The sequence below is a fragment of the Cnephaeus nilssonii genome (genome assembly GCF_951640355.1).
Source record: "Cnephaeus nilssonii genome assembly, chromosome: 11".
NCBI classification, from domain to species: Eukaryota; Metazoa; Chordata; class Mammalia; order Chiroptera; family Vespertilionidae; genus Cnephaeus; species Cnephaeus nilssonii.
Genome location: NC_137082.1, coordinates 55966424 through 55982958, shown reverse-complemented (window position 1 = coordinate 55982958; position 16535 = coordinate 55966424). Strand labels below are relative to the sequence as shown.

The 16535-nt window shown below is 39.7% G+C and overlaps 1 protein-coding gene across 2 annotated transcripts in view; it reads right to left on the bottom strand.

Moving 5' to 3' along the window:
* Window positions 1-16535, bottom strand: part of USP14 (ubiquitin specific peptidase 14) — a 43770-nt gene that overhangs the window by 25861 nt on the left and 1374 nt on the right. For both annotated transcript variants that reach the window (XM_079785047.1, XM_079785048.1), the window contains exons 2-5: window positions 13590-13735; window positions 10653-10685; window positions 5543-5647; window positions 4098-4201 (exon numbers count right to left, since the gene is read on the bottom strand). In XM_079785047.1, the coding sequence (XP_079641173.1) occupies window positions 4098-4201; window positions 5543-5647; window positions 10653-10685; window positions 13590-13735 (388 nt within the window). The remainder of the gene's footprint in view (window positions 1-4097; window positions 4202-5542; window positions 5648-10652; window positions 10686-13589; window positions 13736-16535) is intronic.

The window sequence follows — 16535 nt, the reverse complement described above, 5'->3', positions numbered from 1 at the left end:
TGATGTTTCTCTCTCATCGATGTTTCTAACTCTCTATCCCTCTCCCTTCCTCTCTGTGAAAAATCAATAAAATATATATATTTTTTAAAAACCTCTATTTAATAATGATTTTTAGCGTCTCCAGTTGTAAAACACTTTCCATGTAATTTTTTCTCTTCTTTCATTCCTATTTCATCAGTTAGTGCCATTTTTCCAATGACAAACAACATCCATGTCACCTTGTATCAATTAAGTTAATAAGTACAAGGACCGACTTCCAGCCTTGTGAAAACTTAGAATTCAAAAAAAGTCATTTAGCTTCAAGAAAACAGAACCAACAGAAATGAAATCTCCTCTGCTTATACAAACTCAGAGAAATAACTCCAGGACATGAAAGAGAGGCTTGAAATAGAGGCTTTAAAGTACCCCAGAAAAAAGAAGGGGAAGTCTTTAGTACATGGGCACACTAAAAAACAGGGCCTCTGAAGAAAAATAAGTAACATTTCCCATCAAAACAGTTCTGAAACAGTACCTGTTTACTTGATCATCTTTCTCAATTAGATTGTAAGTGCCTAAAGACAGGTAATGTATGTTGTTCACTGATAATACATCAGTTGCACTCTAGGCAACTTCATATAAATATGTGACAAGTATTCAATTCAGAGAAATATAGAAAACCTTCAGTTACTCTCAGGTTTCTGTGTATCCCTACTCTCTCCTCTCTAATGCTCAGTTCTATCAAAGCATTTCACAAGCCACTAAGGAAATAAAAAAATTAACATTCATGAAGCTAGGAATCCAAATTGCAGTTTAGAATTGTATCATACATTAAGAACTGCAATGTATATATCAAGACAGTTGTAATAAATTTAGTCAGAATTAAAATATATATATATATATATTTTTTAATCCTCATGTGAGGATATGTTTTTTATTGATTTTTTTAGAGAGGAGAGAAAAGAGAAGAGAGAAAGAAAGAGAGAGAGAGAAGAAAGGAGGAGAAAGGAGAGAGAAGAAAGAAGAGAGAGACATCAATGTGAGAGAGAACCATCAATTGGTTGCCTCCTGTAACATACCCAACCCGGGATGGAACCCACAACTTTTGGTATACGGGACTACACTACAACCAATTGTGCGCCTGGACAGAGCCATATCTTGAACATTTAGACTCATTGAAGAGAAGAGACCCTCATTTATAGATTTCAAAGGTTCTCAAGACATGCATAATTGTTTACTCTTTTTTCTTATGTATAGTGATATAAAAACAAAATTTTATTTCTTTTTAAAACTATTACTCACTGGCACTGACATACAAATCAATGAATTTATTTCTAGACTAAAAATGAATGTCCAGAATTAAATCTTACTTATTACACCCATTATGATCAACTGATTTTCAACAAAGATGCTAGGAAAATTCAATGGGGAAAGATTAGTTTTTTCAACAAATAGTACTACAGGAAATGGATATTCACATGCAAATGAATGAGATGGGACACCTATCACACATAAAAGTTAAGTAAACATGGATCACAAACCTAATGTAAGAGCTAAAACTATGTAACTCTTAATAAAAACAACACAGGAATAAATCTTTGTGACCTAGGATTAGACAATGGTTTCTTACATGACACCACACACAAAAACACAAGCAAGCAACAAAAGAAAAAATACTGAACTACATCAAAATTTAAAATGTTTGACCAATGTTAACCCAATAAATTTAATTTTTAAAAAGAAAAAAATCAAAATTTTTATGCTATAAGCAAAACCATCAAGAGTTAAAAAAAATCACAAAATGGAAAAAAACATTTGCAATTTATCTATTTGAAGAAGTATTTGTATACAGAACACATAAAGACAAACCACTTAAAACATTGGCAAATAATTTGATCAAACATTTCTCCAGAGAAGATGTACAAATGGCCAATAAGCACTTGAAAAAATGTTACTACTCAGGTAAATGCAAATGAGAACCACCATGTATATCCTTTCACCCTCAGAATGCCTATAATCAAAAGACATACAATAACAAGATTGGCATGGCGGTGGAGAAATTGGAACTCTCTTACATTGCTAGTGAGGTAGTAAAATGGTGAAGCCACTTTGGAAAACCATCTGGCAGTTCCTCAAAATGTTGTTTAACATAGAGTTACCATGTAAACAAGCAACACTCATACACAAGAGAAATTAAAACAACGCATATGTACAATAACTTGTGATTGAATGTTTACAGCTGCATTATTCATACTAAAAAAAGTGGAAACAGCCCAGCCAGCATGACTCAGTGGTTAAGCATTGACCTATGAACCAGGAGGTCAGGGTTCAATTCCTGGTCAAGGGGATATGCCTGGGTTTCGGACTCAATCCCCAGTAGGGGGCGTACAAGGAAGCAGCCGTTCAAGGATTCTCTCTCATCACTGATGTTTCTATCTTTCTCCCTCTCCCTTCCTCTCTGAAATAAATTTAAAAAAATTTTAAAAGTGGAAACAATCCAAGTGTCCATCAACTGATGAATGGTATAGCCATTCAATTGAATATTATCCTATCTAATAATAGACAAATATGCAAATTGACCGCACCTTCGCTACGCCCAAACCACGCCTACCAGCCAAACCACGCCCACCAGCCAATCAGGATTGAATATGCAAATTATCCCAACAAAGATGGCGGCTGATTTGCATATCAAGACAGCATAGAAAGAAGCCAAGAGCTGCAGAAGGAAGCAAACCTGCAGAGAAGCAAGCAAGCCAGGGGGAGGAGAAGGGAGGAGCGGAGGCGGGGCCAGGAGAGAAGGAAGTTGAGCAGGCGGGGCCGGAGAAGGGGCGGGGCCAGGGGAGAAGGGGGGAGCGGAGGCGGGGCCGGGGGAGAAGGGAGGAGCAGAGGCGGGGCCGGGGGAGAAGGAAGGAGAGCGGGCTGGCAGAGAAGTTAGAAAAGCAAGGGGGCTGGCGGAGAACGCGGGGCGGGGGACAAGGGAGGAGAGCAGGCAGGGCGGGGTAGAGTGCAGCAGGAAACCCTATTGCAGGATTTTTCCTGCAACGGGAACGCTAGTTCAGCTATACAAAGGAATGAAGTACTAATACCTAACATGAATGAATCTAGAAAATAATATAAGTAAAAGAAGGCAGTTATAAAAAGACCACATATTATATGATCCCACTTATATGAAATGTCCAGAAAGACAAATCTATAGGACAAAAAGTAAATAAATGATTCCCTAGAGTTGCAGGTGGGAAGGGTATAAGAAGTGATTGCTAATGAGTATGAGGTTTCTTTAGGGTGGGGTGGGTGGGGAATATTGTGAAATTAGAAGTAGTGATTGTGCACAACCTGTGAATATAATAAAGACAATTTAATTGAACACTTTAAAAGAATGAATTATATGACAAATGAATTATATCTCAATATACTACTAAATACACACATATATATATACTAGTGTGTGTGTGTGTGTGTGTATATATATACATATATGTATGTACTAGGAGCCCAGCACTCAAAATCACATTGCCCCGCCCACCCACCCACCGCCCTGCCTTGACACCCAAACCTCTCCACACAGAGCTACAACCGGCCTGGCCCAGCCTCCGACCCCTCTGGCCTTCTCTGGCCGCTTCAAGCCCCGCCCTCAGTCCCTCGAGTCGCCTTGGGCTGGTCCCTGCCTTCTCCGGGCGCCTCCCTGCTTCTGCCCCATCTCCAGAGCAACTCGGCGGCTCCGCCCTGTTATGGTGCCAGAGGAGAGCGTGGAAGCCTCCCACCTGCTGCGCTGTGCTCCTTCCCCTGGCAGGTGGGCAGCGGGGCACTCTGAGTGCAAGCAGTGGGTGGTGAAGGACTGGTGAGGGGGGATACTACCGGCTCTCACCCCTGACCTCCCCGGCACGGGATGGTCCCCCCTCCTCCGGGCACCTCCCCGCTTCCGCCCCGTCTCCGGAGCAATGCCCTGCCGTGCATGCGCAGACAGCCTCCTGCGATTGGTCATTACGCATTATGGCATCCCGACCATTAGCATATTAGCTCTTTATTATGATGATGATATGCACACACAAACAAAACAACACTACACAAATGTGAACCTCTGTTACCTAAAGAAGACTTAAAACATTTATCTTCTGTCTTACCTTTTAAGAGCATCTTTGAGTTCAGGCACAGAACGAATACACTGAACTGTAGCATTCATGTAACAAGTGTTACCCAGGTTTGTCAATCCACATGGTAACTCCATCTGATAAGAGAAATCATTTTTTATAAAATGACACCCTATATAACAAAGAGATAATATGCAAATTGACCCTCACACCCTCACAAGATGACTGCCTACGACCAGGCCGACAGGGGGGTTAGTGAGGGACGACCAAACGACTGAACAGCAGGCTGCGTGGGGTGACCAGGCCAGCAGGGGGGGGTTAATGATGGACAACCAAACGACTGAAAAAGCAGGCTGCGTAGGGCGACCAGTACGGCAGGGGGGGTTAGTGAGGGACAACCAAAAGACTGAACAGCAGGCTGCAGGGGCAACCAGGCCGATGGGGGGTGGGGCAGTTAGGGGCAACCAGGCCGGCAGGGAGGGCAGTAAGAGGCAACCAGGCCAGGGGTGGGAGGGGGGAGGGCAGTTAGGGGTGACCAGGCCGGCGGGTGGGGGGGGGGGTTCAGTTATGGGCGACCAGGCTAGCAGGGGGGGCAGTTGGGAGCAACCAGGCCAATGGGGGGGGCAGTAAGGGGTGACCAGGCCGGCAGCGGGGACAGTTAGGGGCGACCAGGCTGACAGGGGGGGCAGTTAGGGGCAATCAGGCAGGCAGGCAGGCGAGCAATTAGGAGCTAGCGGTTCAGAATTGTAAGAGGGATCCCAGATTGGAGAGGTTGCAGACTGGGCTGAGGGGACCCCCCCCCCGTGCACGAATTTTGTGCACCAGGCCTCTAGTAGCATATATAAATCACTAAAGTACACACTTTAAAGCAAGTAAAATTTCCAACTTATACCAATGTATATTCCACTTTTACCCTAAAGTAACATTTTATTTCCCCAACAAAAATTTTTCCTCACATCATACTAACAGTTATTCTCTGTTTTAATTCCTTTCTTGAAAATATTAAAAGGACAAAAGGATAGTCATATCAATCCTGCCCCCTTTCAGGATTATCATTAAAACAGGGTGATGAAATACACTTAGAAATACTTACAAAAAAAGGAATGGTACTACATAAATGGTGGGTGGTAAAACTAATAACATTTGACAAGTGTATGTTGACCACTTTCTAAACCAACACTGCATTTAAATTGAGAATAAATTGCATGTATTTTCAACATGGAAGGTTTTAAGAATTTAAACGTCCCAGCATTTAAACTACTTAATCTCTCTGAGCCTGTTTCCCCAAAAATAGTAAACACTTAAATAGTGCTGACTACCAGCCAGACTTACATTACAGATATTAACTGCCTTTATAATGAATACATCTTGATATTAACTATTAAATCTTCAAAGCATTCATGTGCTACTTTCTGAAAGGCACCTTAGTAACTGTACTTTTGAAAAGTAGTGGTCATATAAAATGTAGTTTGTCTTACAGCAGATGCTAACTGTTCTTCTGTCATATCTTCTACGAAGACAGTTTTAGCTGAGGGTTCTTCAGGAAGTGCATCTGCTGATCCCATCATTAGTAGAGTTATTCCCTGTTTTATAAAGATACAAAGTAGATTAGCAGTTGTTAGGACTGAAGGTGGGAATAGGGAGTGACTTTAAATAGACGTGCATTTCTTTCAGGATAATTGAAATATCCTAAAATTAGACTGTGGAGAAGATTTCACATCTCTGTAGATATACTAAAAATTACTGAGTTATCAAAAAAAAAATTTTTGAAGTACGAAATTTCTTCAGGCCAGAGGTAGCCAGCTTATTGGCAAAGAGACACAAGGAAACTTAAGAGTGATGGAACTTCTGTATCCTGATTGTGGTGTGGTTAAAGGACTATACAAAATTAACCAAATTCATCAAATTATACACTAAAAAAAGGTAAATTTTGCTCTATAAAAATTATAAATCAGTAAAGCTAAAGGAAAAAATACTGTCATAAACAAAGTTGAGAATGTTTACATACTGCAGAGAAGGGAATTTTTCAAATGATCATTAACATTTAATGGTACAATTTCTTCCCATACCAAATAAATTAAGCCTGATAAAAAAAATTTTCTATAAATATCTATTATGTAACTGTAACAATTGTTTACATTTGAATAAAAATATTGAGAACATTTAAAACTCCATTACTGGAAAACATCAAACCAAACACATAAGTTCAAAATACTCAATTTTTTAATTCCACACATTAACCTAACTGAATACTTATATTCAATACATACGTAACAATCAATATAACAAAAGACCAATGAAGACACTGTCACCCTAAATCTCAGAATCCTGAAATGTGAACAAAATCTTACTCAATATCTTACCTGGAAGATATTAACACATGAAACAAAGAAAAGGGTACAGAGGTTTAAAAACAATAACAACAGAGTGGAGGTTTAACAAAAAAATAAGATAAAAATAAAAAATGTTGCCGAAACCGGTTTGGCTCAGTGGATAGAGCGTCGGTCTGCGGACTGGAAGGTCCCCAGGTTCGATTCCGGTCAAGGGCATGTACATTGGTTGTGGGCACATCCCCCGGTGGGGGGTGTGCAGGAGGCAGCTGGTCGATGTCTCTCTTTCATCGATGTTTCTAGCTCTCTCTCCCTCTCCCTTCCTCTCTGTGAAAAATCAATAAAAATATATATATTTAAAAAATAAATAAATAAATAAATAATAAAAATAAAAAATGTTTAGATGAGGATTAACCCTTTGCACTCGCTTGCTTTTTTCTCGATTCCTTTATTCTACTCGGGATTTAATTTTTTAAATACCCCAGATTTTACAAAGCACGGCAGTAGAATAAAAAACTGGAGTTTCTTTTCATACAAACTTATTTATTTGGATTTTTTTATATTTCAAATACATACAAGCTGCTACCAATGCTAACCGTGTCGAGTCACACTCGACATCCGAGTGCAAAAGGTTAAAATTAGGAAATTAATAAGGTCAATGAACTCATAGTCTTAAATAGTACCTATGCTGAACTCCAATAACCCTCCTTCTATCACCTGTTATTTTTACTTAAAACTTATCCTATATAATAAAAGCCTAATATGCTAAGTGTCCAGTTGTCTGGTCGGCCATTCAACCAATCAAAGCATAACATGCTAAAGCTACTCAACCACTCGCTATAACGTGCACTGACCACCAGGGGGCAGACGCTCCAACCGGTAGGTTAGCTTGCTGCTGGGGTCCAGCTGCTCGGGACTGAGACAGGCCAGACATGGCCTGGAGCCCTCCCACATTCCCTCCCTAGCTGGCCAACCTCCCACGTCCCTCCCTGGCCCCAATAGTGCACCAGTGGGGTCCCTTGGCCTGGCCTATGCCCTCTCACAATCCGGGACCCCTCGGGAGATGTCGGAGGTCTGGTTTCGGCCCAACGGCGGAACAACCAGTCGCTATGATGCGCACTGACCACCAGAGGGCAGACGCTCAATGCAGGAGCTGTCCCTTGGTGGTCAGTGCGCTCCCACAGGGGGAGCGCTGCTCAGCCAGAAGCCGGGCTCACGACTGGTGAGCGCAGTGGCGGTAGCAGGAGCTTCTCCTTCTCCCATGGGGAGCAGGCCTAAGCCGTCAGTCGGACAACCCCCAAGGGCTCAATGACTGTGAGAGGGCGCAGGCCGGGCTGAGGGACCCCCCCAGAGGGCACGAATTTTGTGCACCAGGCTTCTAATTATAAGATAATAGCAAAGCAGTACTAAGCCATCACTAAATAATCTTTTTACCAAGTAGTTAAAGAATATATTAGCAACAGCCAGTTAGAAAATACAATAAAAAAGAAAGAATACCAACAAATACCTAAAAGGAAACATAACAAGAAACATGTAGTAAGAATATAACCATGGCCCTGCCAGCACGGCTCAGTGGTTGAGTGTTGACCTATGAACCAGGAGGTCACGGCTCTATTCCGTCAAGATACATGCCCATGTTGCAGGCTCGATCCCCAGTGTGAGACATGCAGGAGTCAGATGATCAATGATTCTCTCTCATCATTGATGTTTCTATCTCTCCCTCTCCCTTTCTCACTGAAATCAATATATATGTACGTGTGTGTGTATACATATATATGAATATATGAATATATGAATATATGAATATATGAACATAAGAGGCCCGGTGCATGAAATTCATGCATGGGGGGATGTCCTTCAGCTCAGCCTGCACCCTCTCCAATCTGGGACCCCTCAAGGGAAGCCCAACTGCCCGTTTAGGCCCGATCCCAGACATCCCTCTCACAATACAGAACTGCTGGCTCCCAACCACTTGCCTGCCTGCCAGCCTGATCGCCCCCTAACCACTCCCCTGCCAGCCTGATCGACGCCTAACTGCTCCCCTGCCAGCCCAATTGCCCCTAACTGCCCTCCTCTGCCAGCCTGGTCACCTCTAACTGTCCTCCCCTGCCAGGCTGGTCACCCCCAACTGTCCTCCCCTGCTGGCCCGGAAACCCCTAACTGCCCTCCCCTCCTGGCCCGGTAACCCCTAACTGCCCTCCCTTGCTAGCCTAGTCGCCCTTAACTGCCCTCACCTGCTGACCTGGTCGCCTGCAACTGCCCTCCCCTGTAGGCCTGTTTGCCCCTAACTGCTCTCCCCTGCTGGCCTGGTTCCCCCCAACTGCCCTCTCCTGCAGGCCTGGTCCCCCCCAACTGCCTTCCCCTGTAGGCCTGTTTGCCCCTAACTGCTCTCCCCTGCTGGCCTGGTTCCCCCCAACTGCCCTCTCCTGCAGGCCTGGTCCCCCCCAACTGCCTTCCCCTGCAGGCCTGGGTTCCCCCCCCCCCCGCAAACTGTCCACCCCTGCAGGCCTGTTCGCCCCCAACTGCCCTCCTCTGCCAGCCAGGTCACCCTAACTGCCCTCCCCGGCTGACCTAATCGCCCCCAACTGCCCTCCCTTGCAGGCCTGGTCCCTCCCAACTGCCCTCCCCTGCTGACCTGATAGCCCACAACTGCCCTCCCCTGCTGGCCATCTTGTGGCAGCCATCTTGTGTCCACATGGGGGCAGCCATCTTGTGTGTTGGGGTGATGGTCTATTTGCATATTACTCTTTTATTAGATAGGATGTGTGTGTGTGTGTGTGTGTGTGTATGTGTATGTGTGTGTGTGTGGGTGTGTGTGTGTGTGTGTGTGTGTATATATATATGGTATATCCATAAAGATTATAACCATAAAGCTCTGGTTAGGAATATAAAAAACATCTAAGTAAATTGAAGGACATGACAGGTTTCTGGACTGGAAAAATTATTGTAAAAACATGATTCCAAATTATTATCTAAATTTAATGAAATTCCTTTTTGAACTATAAAATTTTTTTATTAGAAACTTTATAAAATCTTTAATTCATGTAGCAAATTCATACCCATGACAATAGCTAAGAAATCACAATTTGCCAATACCAAGGGGAAAAGGAACGAAAGAAAACACACTACAGATTCTAGAATTAAAAGTATAGTATGCCAATCAATTCAACAACTTAAATTTAACATACCAATGCCTTAAAAGTGGCAAACTACCAAAATTGATGTAAAAGAAAATATAGTATCTGATAGTCCTTCATTTACTTAAACACACTAAATTCTTAATTAAAAGTCTTCCCACTGTATGAGAAAACATTTGCCAATGGGAAGGATCTGATAAGGATTTAATTTCCAAAATATGCAAGGAACTCATATACCTCAACACCAGGAAGACAAACAATCCAATTAAAAAAGCAACCAAGGACCTAAATAGATACTTCTCCAAAGAGAATACAGATGGCCAATAGACACATGAAAAGAATGTTCAAAGTCACTATATCAGAGATGCAAAATAAATTTCAATTAGTTATCTGACCTTACACCTGCCAGAATGGCAACCATAAATTAATCAACAAAGAAGTGCTGGTGAGTATGTGGATACAAATATACTATATTTTTATAATCTAGCCATGAACATTGGAAAACACATTTTTTAAGTATCATTTTCAACAGCTAAGAAACATTAAGTTCCATGAACCTCACAAAAAACCATGCAAAACCTCTATGCTGAAATGAAAAACTAAAGCTCTGCTAAGAGAATAATATAAAGACCTAAACAAATGAAGAATTAGACCATATTTAAGGATTTTAATACTCAATACTGTTATGATGTGCATTCTCCCCAAATTGTACTAGTAATTCAATGTAATCTCAAACAAAATTCCAGAAGTCCATTTGTAGAAATTGACAGACTTCTCTAAAATTACACAAAAACTCAAAGAAGCTTAAACAGTCTCAAAGAAGAAAAAGTTGGAGAACTCACACTATCTTATTTCCAGACTTAAAAAGCTTTAATAATCAAGAATATGGTAGTGGTACAAGTTTAATCTAATATATTATGAAACAAGAGGCCAAAAACAAACGTACAATTAATTTTCGAGAAAGTTTCCAACACAAGTCAATGGGAAGAGTAAAGTATTTTCAACAGATGTTGCTGGAACAACTCAATGTACACATGGAAAAAAGGACATTTGGAATATATTTCAAAATAATAATTAGGAAATTGCATTATAATAAATAGTGTTCTTAGGATTACACTTACATTTTTTATTTTGATGTTTCCCCAATCATCATCCTGTTTTAAAGACAAATAAAAAACTTTTAATCACCCCTGTACAATCTGAGCATATTCTAATAATCAACTAATTATAAGCTACTCAAAATATAATTTTTCTGTCAGATTTTATTTAAATTATTGTAATCAAAGTATTTTTTAAAAACACATGCAATCCTAAATATACTATTAATTGCTTAAACTACATAAGACACAATCTAAGACAGTAAACCTGGCAGCACCAAAAGTACTAAAAAACACCTGATTGATGACAAATGAAAGATGCTAATTTTTGCATGTTCGTTGCATGTTTGGAATCAGCAGAGCCAATAACTACCTTAGGTGACAAGAATGAAGAGTAACATGAAATAAGGTCTACATAAATAGGGTAATTACAGAATTTATCATTCAAATCCGGAGACTCTTGATGAAATGCTATTAAAAATGGTTCCAGGAGAGTAAACAGGACCACCCAATGCAAAGTAACCCTTAATAATACTTGTTCTGTCCCATTTCACATCTATGAAACAATTAACCAATATTTTTACTTGAATATGTTCAATTAAATGAAAATTTTTTTCTTAATACCGTGAGTGGTTCACAGATATTTTGGCCTACTAAAGCTATGCCCTTTCCTATACAGAATAAAGTCAGTTCTCTATTACTCCATTTTTTTTGAGGAAAGTACCAGGCACTCAATTTGCTTCCCTTTGGGGGAGTCACTAATTATCTCTCCAGACACCCTGCTTCAAAGTGGCACAGTAACTTCCTAAAGACTCTCCTCACCCGGCCCAGGTGGGTCAGTGGTTGAGCATCGCCCTATGAACCAGATCACAGTTCGACTCCTGGTTGAGGCACATGCCGGGGTTGCGGGCTCAATTCCCAGTAGAGGCCGATCAATGATTCTCTCTCATCATTGATGCTTATATTTCTCTCCCTCTCCCTTCCTCTCTCTGAAATCAATAAAAACATATTAATAAAATTAAAAAAAGACTTCTCAGTTTAAGGGCTACTACTGCTAATCATAAGTAATAATAACTATATATGCCCCCTCAGAGCACTTCCTTACCCGAGGTCACAAAAGCTGGGAAATGAACCCAAATCTACTTGACTTGTACATATTTCCTTTTGGTATCTTACTTAAAACTCTCTATTGCTGTTTTCTCATTTATAAAATATATAAAATGCAATTATTTTCATCATTTTTTAAATATATACAGATGAGAATTTTTTTTAAATAAAAGCCTGACACAAAGTATGTATTCAATAAGTGAGTTATATAGTAGGCAATTTCATTTAATTAGCATTTTTCTATAATTCCCTACAGTACTACACCAGTTCAGGCATGCCTTGTTTTACTACCTTTGCTTTACTGCACTTTGCAGTTATTTGATTTTTACAAGACCCTCCTCCAGAGAAAATTTGAAGGCTCCGAAAATTATCATTTTTTAGCAATAAAGTATTTTTTAATTAAGGTATGTACATTGTTTTTCTAAACATAATGCTATTGCACACTTAATAGACTTTACTGCAGTGCTTTGGAACCAAACCAGCAATATCTCTGAGGTATGCCTGCACACAGCTCAGCAGAAATTAGGTTATCCTATATAATAAACGGCTAATATGCAAATAGACTGAAGGGCAGAACAACCCGGTCACTATGACACGCGCTGACCACCAGGGGACAGACACTCAATGCAGGAGCTGCCCCCTGGTGGTCAGTGCGCTCCCACAGGGGGAGTGCTGCTCAGCCAGAAGCCCGGCTCATGGCTGGCAAGCACAGTGGCGGTGGCAGGAACCTCTCCTGCCTCCGCAGCAGCGCTAAGGATGTGACTGACAGCTCCCATGGGAGCGGGCCTAAGCCATCAGTCAGACATCCCCCAAGGGCTCCCTGACTGGGAGAGGGCACAGGCCGGGCTGAGGGATCCCCCAAGTGCACGAATTTCATACACCAGGCCTCTAGTCAATGACTAAAAGTTCATAATGCAACTTGGAGGGAAAATAATGTTTCTTCACCAACATCTGTTTTACTGCCCAGCTAACAGGGGTAGCCAGCCCTTATCTCTATAGCTCTTTAGCATTTCATATCTAACTCTTAAAGTATGTTTTTAAAACTATACTTATACAGTATTATAAACAACAATGAAGAAAACACCTTTGCATCTTTTTTTGTGGTCCTTCATCAATGATTCATCATTGGACTCTTAACTGTAGTCAATGTGATTATTCCAAGGGAAATTGAAAAAATTTAATTCTCTATTTTTTTAAACAAAATTTTTTCTCTCCCACCTCCAGATAGGTGTTAGAAAGCAATAACTCTTAAGAGAATGAAGTTCTTTTTTAATGGGTAGGATGCAAGAAAGGCCACAGGAAAAAATTAACAGTTTTCCAGTATTTCAAAACCAGGGCTTGACCTGACTCCCGTGACCCACGGAGGTATTCATTAATATAGTGAATTTGAAAATAAAAAATTTAGTGATGCTTTTATAATATAACGTTTGAAAGGCCACAATGTTCCTCTTACACTAACATGAATAAAATAGTTATAATCCCTTAACTACATACTCACCAAATAAAAAAACCTCATATGCTACATTCCACTAATTATATAATAATCCTATATAATAAAAGGCTAATATGCAAATAGACGGAACGGCAGACGACTGGTCATTATGACACGCACTGACCACAAGGGGAGGGGGGGATTGCCGCTCAGCCAGAATCCAGGCGCAGCAGCAGTGGCAAGCAACTAAGAATGTCCGACTGCTGGCTTACAGCCATCAGTCAGACATTCCCTGAGGGCTCCTGGACTGTGAGAGGGCGAAGGACAGGTTAAGGGACCCCCTCTTGCCCCCGCCCCGAGTGCATGAATTTCGTGCACCGGGCCTCTAGTAGTATATAATGAAAATATGGACTAAGTTTTACCTTCAATGTTCCTCCTTTCACCATAACTTTCTGTCTGGATGGCTGGACTCCAGTCAGTGCAAAAAGCTGAGCCTTGAACACCATTGGAGGTTCATCAGTATTCAATTCTACACCTTCAAATTTCTCTTTTCCCCACTTCACAATAACTGCAAACAAAACCGTAATTTATTGTTTTCATTTATAAAATAACAGGACTTCACATTGAGAAGAAGGCTAGTTCTTAAAAGCCAAACTATGTCATTCATCTTTTTATGTTCACAATGCCTATACTAAATCAGAAGTGACTTGAATGCAGTAGGTCCTGAACAAAATTTAACTGGATCTAATCCAACTTCTCATTTGATAAATAAGGAAACCAACAGTTAAGAGAAGTTGGTTAACTTACTAATGTCAAAAAGACTAGTTAGTAAATATTCAAGTCTCCGGAATCCTGTGTCAATAACTTCTACAAAATATGATCACACTGAAATAATTCCCAGAATAAGATTCACAGACTTCAAAATGTATTTAATTAAGAAATCATTAAAATCTACATACTATTGGAATAGAGAGGAGAGAGGTTTTTGAAAGGTGGAGAGAGAAAAAATTGGGGAGATAAAAGCATATTTAAAACAAGTTAAGGAATACAGATTCTGAAATCTAAGAATTGAAAAGTGCGGTTCCTGAGCACAAGATGGTCAAATATTAAGAATTATTTATTTAGTTATATAAAGATATAATTAAATCACTAAAATATATTGAAATCCTACTTCACAGCCATTCAAATATCCATTTAGAAAATAATGTGGTGAAAACTGGAACCGTTGCTAATAAGACTATAAAACGGTGCAGGCATTGTGGAAAAACGTATAGCAGTACCTAACAAAATTAAACATAGAATTACCATATGATCCAGTAATTCTACTTCTAGGTGTACACCAAAAAGTATATAAAGCAGGGACTGAAACTGGTATTTTATACCCAGCATTATTCACAATAGCCAAAAGATGGGAGCAACCTAAGTGTCCATCAACAGATAAATGGGTTAACAAAATATGGCATATATCCACAATGAATATTATCTGCCTTAAAAAGTAATGAAATTCTTACACACGGTACAACATGGATAAATCTTGGAGACATTATATACTAAGCGAAATAAGGCAGACACAAAAGGACAATTATTGTATGATTCCACTTATATGAGGTACTAGAGTAGTCAAATTCAGAGGCAGAAAGTAGAACGGAGGAAATAGAAAAAGGGAGCATATTGTTCAATGAAACAGTTCCAGTTTAGAAACATGAAAAAGTTTGGGAGGTGGTTAGTGATGATGACTACACAACAATGTGAATGTACTGAAGGCCAAAAACTGTACACTCAAAAATGATTAAAATAGTACATTTTATGTTACATATACTTTACCATAATAAGAAAATTTCAGCCAATAAAAAACTTTCAATTAGTCTAATAAAATAGCTAATTTTTGAAATATATAAAAATAAATAAACTCAAGTATATAGTTTGTTTCCACTAAAAACTTTATACCTATTTAAAACGAGAACCTCACAACTATCAGCTGTCTGATTTCCAACTACTAAAATCAGAATAAAGCCGAAACCGGTTTGGCTCAGTGGATAGAGCGTCGGCCTGCGGACTGAAAGGTCCCAGGTTCGATTCCGGTCAAGGGCATGTACCTTGGTTGCAGGCACATCCCCAGTGGGGGGTGTGCAGGAGGCAGCTGATTGATGTTTCTCTCTCATGTTTCTAACTATCTAGCTCTCTCTCCCTTCCTCTCTGTAAGAAATCAATAAAAAATATTTTTTTAAAAAAATCAGAATATGAAAAACTGACCCTGACTCCAAATACCAATTCTTTCATCAGTTCAATTAATGTATTCAGCATTCATTCAATGTTAAGCCCAGTAACAAGCATTAGGGAAGACTCTATGAACTTATTTATGGTCTAACAAGGGAGAAATGGAGAAGAAAAGGTTAAAATAAATAATATACGTATTATAAATGCTACAGGAGCACAGTAGAATGCTTCCTGAGCAAGGAAGAATTCCCTGGAGGAAGTGATAACTTTGTGTTTTCACTATCAATTTTTTATCACTATCGAGCTAAGACTCAAAGATAAATTAGGTGTTAGAGAAAAAGAAAAAATAAAAGCATTCCTGGAAAAGACAAGAAAAACATAAAGCAGCATGGTATGTAATTCCCAGAGTGAAGCAGAATCAGCTGAAACTGGAAGCTGGCCAAGGATCAAGTCAAGGAAGATAACATAAATTATGCTAAAAATACAGGCTTTATGTCATAGAAAATGTGCATCTCTGAAAGGTTTTCATAAAGGCAACTTTGATCTGGTTTGAACATTAGATTATGCGAGCTGCAGCAGGGAAATTGAAGAGGGTACAACTGTAAACACTGAGATAAGCTAAAAACATAATAGTACAAGCAAAATATAGGACTAAAAGAAAACAATAATGAAGAGGAACCTATCTGAAATGTACTTCGCTGTGTCACATGGGCAAGTTAACTTAAACTTTTTTGCTAACCCATAAAGGAGAATTATACCAGTATCTCAGGATTATGTTGCAGATTGAAACAAAGCTACATGTACAAAAACACTAGCTTTGTACCAGGCACACAGGTGGTCACTGAGTGTTGTGGCACTTACCTTAACTATATAAAAATCTGGATACTTAATTTTCTACCAAAACTTATGAAACAGTACTTAAAATGTTCTCCTTTTAATATAGGGCTTTTTGCAGAACCTGAAAATACAGATTCTCAATATAGAGATGTCAAAGGAAGAAACCTTACAAATCTACTTCAATTCTTCTATTTTGGAAATAAGGAAAAGTTTGATTAAATCTTTAAGAAGGAATTCGATTTTTAAAATCGACAGCTTGGTGAATACGGGCATATTTTTAGGGGAACAAGAGAGGGGTTGGTTTTGTTGTATGT